The following is a 7,592-nucleotide window of genomic DNA, read 5'->3' as shown; positions in this document are numbered from 1 at the left end:
TAGCAAAAGATGTGTCTTAAGAGAGTGCAAGGTGTGTCTTAAGATCTTACATTTAAAACAATTAGCAAAAGATGCATCTTAAGAGAGTGCAAGGTGTGTTTTAAGATCCGACATCAAAAAACAATGCAGAGAAACATGCATCTTAAGAGAGTGCAAGGTGTGTCTTAAGATCTTACATTGATAACAATAGCCAAAAGATGTGTCTTAAGAGACTGCAATGCATGTCTTAAGATCTTACATTTAAAACAATTAGCAAAAGATGTGTCTTAAGAGAGTGCAAGGTGTGTCTTAAGATCTTACATTTAAAACAATTAGCAAAAGATGCATCTTAAGAGAGTGCAAGGTGTGTCTTATGATCTTACATTTAAAAGAATTAGCAAAAGATGTGTCTTAAGATCTTCTATTGATAACAATAACCAAAAGATGCATCTTAAGAGAGTGCAAGGTGTGTCTTAAGATCCGACATAAAAAAAAACAATGCAGAGAAACATGCATCTTAAGAGCATCGAACGTGTCCCGTAAGCACTTCCATTTACAAAAACACATCATTGCAGAGAGATACACAAGGGGCCGTTGCTCCTCAAAGAGATTGTCAGCCAGAGATTTTATTATTCACATTTTTTTTTTTTGGATTTTGGATTTTCTACACATCGCACACCCACACACCCACCCACCTCCCCGACACATCCACATAGAAACCGGCAGCACCTCTCTCTCTCTGTCTCTGTCTCTCTCTCTCTCCCTCTCCCTCTCCGTGGGTCTCTACTTGGAGCTGGTGTACTTTGTCACCGCCTTGGTGCCCTCCGACACGGCGTGCTTGGCCAGCTCCCCGGGCAGCAGCAGGCGCACGGCGGTCTGGATCTCCCGGGAGGTGATGGTGCAGCGCTTGTTGTAGTGGGCCAGGCGGGAAGCCTCAGTGGCGATGCGCTCGAAGATGTCGTTGACGAAGGAGTTCATGATGCTCATGGCCTTGGAGGAGATGCCGGTGTCCGGGTGGACCTGCTTCATCACCTTGTAGACGTAGATGGAGTAGCTCTCCTTACGCACCCTTCGCCTTTTCTTCTCCCCCTTCACCTTGGCCTTGGAGACGGCCTTCTTGCCCCCTTTCTTGGAGGCTGGGGCCTTCCTCTCTTGCAGCTCAGGCATCTCTCTCTCTCTCTCTCTCTCTCTCTCTGTCTCTCTCTCTTGGCTGTAACCCACCCACCCCCCCCCCTCTCAGCACAGCGATCTTGTCGGATGGATGCAGCGAGACTGCCTGGTGCTGATGCAGGGAGATAAAAGGGGTAGCCTGGTCTTGTCTCCCATTGGCCCCGCCCACTCCACGACCAGCAGCCAATGGCGTCCCCCGCCGGTGATTCATCCCCGTCCGCCCCACCCTCTCCTCTCGAAGGCTCGTCCAATGGCTCTAACCCCTGCCCGTGGGCTCGACCAATGGCTGTGCCCTCCCTCCTCACAGGCCCAGCCAATGCCTTTACACCTGCCCGTAGGCTCGACCAATGGCTGTGCCCCCCCTCCTCACAGGCCCAGCCAATGCCTTTACACCTGCCCGTAGGCTCGACCAATGGATGCGCACCCTCCTCAAAAGCTCACCCAATGGCTCTACACCTGCCTGTAGGCTCGACCAATGGATGCGCACCCTCCTCACAGGCCCAGCCAATGGCTCTACATCGGCCCATAGGCTCTACCAATGGATGTGCCCCCTCCTCAAAGGCTCACCCAATGGCTCTACATCAGCCCATAGGCTCGACCAATGGATGTGCCCCCTCCTCAAAGGCTCACCCAATGGCTCTACACCTGCCTGTAGGCTCGACCAATGGATGTGCCCCCTCTTCAAAGGCTCAGCCAATGCCTTTACACCTGCCTGTAGGCTCGACCAATGGATGTGCCCCCTCTTCAAAGGCTCAGCCAATGCCTTTACACCTGCCTGTAGGCTCGACCAATGGATGTGCCCCCTCCTCACAGGCCCAGCCAATGGCTCTACACCTGCCTGTGGGCTCGACCAATGGATGTGCCCCTTCACCGAGGCTGGACCAATGACTGGCTTGTCCCTTTAGCAACCGGCACTGCACCAATCGAGAGCCTCCCCTCTCTCTCCCACCACCACCCCACCCCACCCACCCCACCCCAGTCCCACTCACTGCAACAGTGGGGAGTTAGTTCGAAGTGTGTGTGAGCGTGAGTGTGAGTGTGAGTGTGTGACTGAGTGTGTGTGTGAGTGTGTGTGAGAGTGAGTGTGTGTGAGCGTGAGTGTGTGACTGAGTGTGTGTGAGCATGAGTGTGTGTGAGAGTGAGTGTGTGCGTGAGTGAGTGTGTGTGAACGTGTGTGTGTGTGAGTGTGTGTGTGAGTGTGTGTGAGAGTGAGTGTGTGTGAGAGTGAGTGTGTGACTGAGTGTGTGAGAGAGTGTGTGTGAGCGTGAGTGTGTGAGTGAGTGTGTGACTGAGTGTGTGAGAGAGTGTGTGTGAGCGTGAGTGTGTGAGTGAGTGTGTGTGTGAGTGTGTGTGAGAGTGAGTGTGTGACTGAGTGTGTGTGTGAGTGTGTGTGAGAGAAAAGCGAGAGCTTCATTGTCCGTCAGTGTTTAAACTCATCGTACTGCCTTTCATTTGGATACACAGCTTTCTCCACAGACGTTCAGGCAGAACTGACGCTGTCTTGATCCGAGCAGGGCCCTGGGGTGTTGCCTGCCTGCTAATCCCTCTCTCTCTCTCTCTCTCTCTCTCTCTCACACAAAGACTGGACAGACCAAAGAGATGGGGAACTGGAGGTACGGGCAGGAGACAAAGAGAAATGGAGACAGAGAAAGAGGGACAGAAGACAAGGGGGGAGAGAGAGAGAGAGAGAAAGAGACAGAAAGAGAGAGAGGAAGACAGGAAAAGAAAGAGACAGATGAAAAGAGAGAGAGAGATAGAGAGAGGTGGGCGGAGAGATATAGAGAAAGAGAGGGACAGACAGAAAGACAGGCAGGGGGAGAGAGACTGGCAGGGAGAGAGAGACACGAAGCGCGAGAGAGAGAGCAAGAGAAATAGAGAGAGAACAAATGAGGCACAGAGAGAGACAGAGAATCAGAGAGACAGTGAGAGAGAGACACAGAGAGTGAGACTGGGAGCGCAAGATAGAGAGAGACAGAGAGAGAGAGACAGAGAGAGAGAGAGAGAGACAGAGAGAGAGAGACAGAGACAGAGAGAGACAGAGAGAGAGAGAGAGAGAGAGAGAGACAGAGAGAGAGAGAGAGAGACAGAGAATCAGAGAGACAGTGAGAGAGAAACACAGAGAGTGAGACTGGGAGCGCAAGATAGAGAGAGAGAGACAGAGAGAGAGAGACAGAGAGAGAGAGAGAGACAGAGAGAGAGAGACAGAGAGAGAGAGAGACAGAGAGAGAGAGAGAGACAGAGAGACAGACAGAGAGAGAGAGACAGAGAGAGAGAGAGAGACAGAGAGAGAGAGACAGAGAGAGAGAGAGAGACAGAGAGAGAGAGACAGAGAGAGAGAGAGAGACAGAGAGAGAGAGAGACAGAGAGAGAGAGAGACAGAGAGACAGACAGAGAGAGAGAGACAGAGAGAGAGAGAGAGACAGAGAGAGAGAGAGAGACAGAGAGACAGACAGAGAGAGAGAGACAAAGAGAGAGACAGAGACACAGAGACAGAGCAAACAAGGCAGATAAAGTGTGAGGCAGAGAGAACAAGAGAGACAGAGAGAGTGAGATAAAGACAGAGAGGGAGAGAGAGACAGGGGGAGATAATATATTTATTGATAACTTCCTGACACCTCCCTATCTCCCAGCCCCTGTGGAACAAACACAGGGACCCATTCAACCATCTGCAAAACCCCCACTTGCAGCTTTTATTAATAGGGGCAGAGAGTACAAGAGCAGGGAGGGTGTGTTGAGCTGGTATAAGACACAGACTGAGAGAGAGCGGGTAATAAAGCAGACAGTATCCTGGGCTTTATTAATAGGGGCAGAGAGTACAAGTGCAGGGAGGGTGTGTTGAGCTGGTATAAGACACAGGGTGAGAGAGCGGGTAATAAAGCAGACAGTATCCTGGGCTTTATTAATAGGGGCAGAGAGTACAAGAGCAGGGAGGGTGTGTTGAGCTGGTATAAGACACAGGGTGAGAGAGCGGGTAATAAACCAGACAGTATCCTGGGCTTTATTTATAGGGGCAGAGAGTACAAGAGCAGGGAGGGTGTTTTGAGCTGGTATAAGACACAGACTGAGAGAGAGCGGGTAATAAAGCAGACAGTATCCTGGGCTTTATTAATAGAGACAGAGAGTACAAGAGCAGGGAGGGTGTGTTGAGCTGGTATAAGACACAGGTTGAGCCTCAGTTGGGGTGTTGTGTCCAGTTCTGGGCTCCGCACTTTAGGAAGGATGTGAGGGGGTTGGAGAGATTGTGGAAAAGATCGACGAGAATCGTTCCAGGGATAAGGAACTTCAGTTCACGGGGAGAGATTGGAGAAGTTGGGACTGTTCTCCTAGGAGAACAGATGGTCGAGAGGGGATTTGATCGAGGTGTTCAAAACCGTGAGGGGTCCGGAACACAGTGGAGAGGGAGAAACTGTTCCCATTGGCGGAAGGATGGACAACCAGAGGGGGTACAGATTTAAGGGGATTGGGAAAAGAAGCCACGGAGACAGGAGGAGAAACTTTTTCACCCAGCGAATGATTAGGATCTGGAACGCGCTGTCTGAGAGTGTGGGGGAGACAGGGTCAATCGAGTGGTTAGTATCTGGAACGCACTGTCTGAGAGTGTGGGGGAGACAGGGTCAATCGAGTGGTTAGGGTCTGGAATGCACTGAGAGTGTGGGGGAGACAGGGTCAATCGAGTGGTTAGGGTCTGGAACGCACTGTCTGAGAGTGTGGGGGAGACAGGGTCCATCGAGTGGTTAGGGTCTGGAACGCACTGTCTGGGAGTGTGGGGGAGACAGGGTCAATCGAATGGTTAGGAACTGGAACGCACTGTCTGAGAGTGTGGGGGAGACAGGGTCAATCGAGTGGTTAGGGTCTGGAACGCACTGTCTGAGAGTGTGAGGGAGACAGGGTCAATCGAGTGGTTAGGGTCTGGAACGCACTGTCTGAGAGCGTGGGGGAGACAGGGTCAATCGAGTGGTTAGGATCTGGAACGCACTGTCTGAGAGTGTGGGGGAGACAGGGTCAATCGAGTGGTTAGGATCTGGAACTCACTGTCTGAGAGTGTGGGGGAGACAGGGTCAATCGAGTGGTTAGGATCTGGAACGCACTGTCTGAGAGTGTGGGGGAGACAGGGTCAATCGAGTGGTTAGGATCTGGAACTCACTGTCTGAGAGCGTGGGGGAGACAGGGTCAATCGAGCGGTTAGGGTCTGGAACGCACTGTCTGAGAGTGTGGGGGAGACAGGGTCAATCGAGTGGTTAGGATCTGGAACGCACTGTCTGAGAGCGTGGGGGAGACAGGGTCAATCGAGTGGTTAGGAACTGGAACGCACTGTCTGAGAGCGTGGGGGAGACAGGGTCAATCGAGCGGTTAGGATCTGGAACGCACTGTCTGAGAGTGTGGGGGAGACAGTGTCAATCGAGCGGTTAGGATCTGGAACGCACTGTCTGAGAGTGTGGGGGAGACAGGGTCAATCGAGTGGTTAGGATCTGGAATGCACTGAGAGTGTGGTGGAGACAGGGTCAATCGAGTGGTTAGGGTCTGGAATGCACTGAGAGTGTGGGGGAGACAGGGTCAATCGAGTGGTTAGGGTCTGGAACGCACTGTCTGAGAGTGTGGGGGAGACAGGGTCAATCGAGTGGTTAGGATCTGGAACGCACTGTCTGAGAGTGTGGGGGAGACAGGGTCAATCGAGTGGTTAGGGTCTGGAATGCACTGAGAGTGTGGGGGAGACAGGGTCAATCGAGTGGTTAGGATCTGGAACGCACTGTCTGAGAGTGTGGGGGAGACAGGGTCAATCGAGGCTGACGAGAGGGATTGGGGTCGCTCTCTGAGGGGGGAGAGTGGGCAGGGTAACGGGGAGTAGGTGAGGGGATTGGGAATAGGCACTGCCAATAGCTGGACAAATCCATCCCAGCCAATTACAGCCCCTTCAGTCTCCCCTCGGGCATCAGGAACATCATGAAAAGGGTCATAGACACTGCCATCAAACAGCTCTTATTCAACAATAACCAGATCACTGAGGCTCAGTTTGGGTTCCTGCAGAATCTCAGAACGCCTGATCTCTTGATAACCTAGGGTCACACATGGACAAATAGCTCTCGAGGTGAGGGGAGGGTGACTGCCCTTGACATCGAGGCAGCATTTCACCCAAGTTTGGCATCAAGGAGCCCCCAGCAACACTGGAGTCAATGGGAATCGGGGGAAAACTCTCCGCTGGTTGGAGTCATTCCCAGTGCAAAGGGAGATGGTTGTGGTTGTTGGGGGTCAGTCATCTCAGCTCCAGGACATCACCGCAGGAGTCCCTCAGGGTTAGTGTCCTCGGCCCAACCACCTTCAGCTGCTTCACCAATGACCTTCCTTCCATCATAAGGTCAGAAGTGGGGATGTTCGCTGATGATTGCACAATGTTCAGCACCATTCGCGACTGCTCAGATACTGAAGTACTCTCCATAGTGCAGCACTCCCTCAGTACTGACCCTCCGACAGTGCCTCACTCCCTCAGTACTGACCCTCTGACAGTGCAGCACTCCCTCAGTACAGACCCTCTGACAGTGCAGCACTCCCTCAGTACTGACCCTCCGACAGTGCCTCACTCCCTCAGTACTGACCCTCTGACAGTGCAGCACTCCCTCAGTACAGACCCTCTGACAGTGCAGCACTCCCTCAGTACTGACCCTCCGACAGTGCCTCACTCCCTCAGTACTGACCCTCTGACAGTGCAGCACTCCCTCAGTACTGACCCTCCGACAGTGCGGCACTCCCTCAGTACTGACCCTCTGACAGTGCAGCACTCCCTCAGCACTGACCCTCTGACAGTGCAGCACTCCCTCAGCACTGACCCTCTGACAGTGCAGCACTCCCTCAGTACTGACCCTCTGACAGTGCGGAACTCCCTCAGTACTGACCCTCTGACAGTGCAGCACCCCCTCAGTACAGACCCTCTGACAGTGCAGCACTCCCTCAGTCCTGACCCTCTGACAGTGCAGCACTCCCTCAGTACTGACCCTCTGACAGTGCAGCACTCCCTCAGTACTGACCCTCTGACAGTGCAGCACTCCCTCAGTACTGACCCTCTGACAGTGCAGCACTCCCTCAGTACTGACCCTCCGACAGTGCGGCACTCCCTCAGTACTGACCCTCTGACAGTGCAGCACTCCCTCAGTACTGACCCTCTGACAGTGCGGCACTCCCTCAGTACTGACCCTCCGACAGTGCGGCACTCCCTCAGTACTGACCCTCTGACTGTGCAGCAATCCCTCAGTACTGACCCTCTGACAGTGCAGCACTCCCTCACTACTGACCCTCTGACAGAGCAGCACTCCCTCAGTACTGACCCTCTGACAGTGCAGCACTCCCTCAGTACTGACCCTCTGACAGTGCGGAACTCCCTCAGTACTGACCCTCTGACAGTGCAGCACCCCCTCAGTACAGACCCTCTGACAGTGCAGCACTCCCTCAGT

The 7,592-nt window shown here is 53.2% G+C and overlaps 1 protein-coding gene across 1 annotated transcript; it reads right to left on the bottom strand.

Annotated features, from left to right (window-relative positions):
- Window positions 1-692: 692 nt before the first annotated feature.
- LOC121274941 (histone H2B 7-like) lies at window positions 693-1,157 on the bottom strand. The gene has a single exon (XM_041182314.1). The coding sequence runs from the start codon at window positions 1,144-1,146 to the stop codon at window positions 763-765; it is 384 nt and encodes a 127-aa protein (XP_041038248.1). The 5' UTR covers window positions 1,147-1,157; the 3' UTR covers window positions 693-762.
- Window positions 1,158-7,592: the final 6,435 nt, after the last annotated feature.

Source organism: Carcharodon carcharias, assembly GCF_017639515.1.
Source record: "Carcharodon carcharias isolate sCarCar2 chromosome 39 unlocalized genomic scaffold, sCarCar2.pri SUPER_39_unloc_16, whole genome shotgun sequence".
NCBI classification, from domain to species: domain Eukaryota; kingdom Metazoa; phylum Chordata; class Chondrichthyes; order Lamniformes; family Lamnidae; genus Carcharodon; species Carcharodon carcharias.
The sequence above is the reverse complement of the archived record's forward strand: the minus strand, read 5'-3'. Positions and strand labels throughout refer to the sequence as shown.

Coding starts and splice junctions, on each gene's coding strand:
- LOC121274941 (XM_041182314.1), bottom strand. CDS start 1,146: ATGCCTGAGCTGCAAGAGAGGAAGGCCCCAGCCTCCAAGAAAGGGGGC.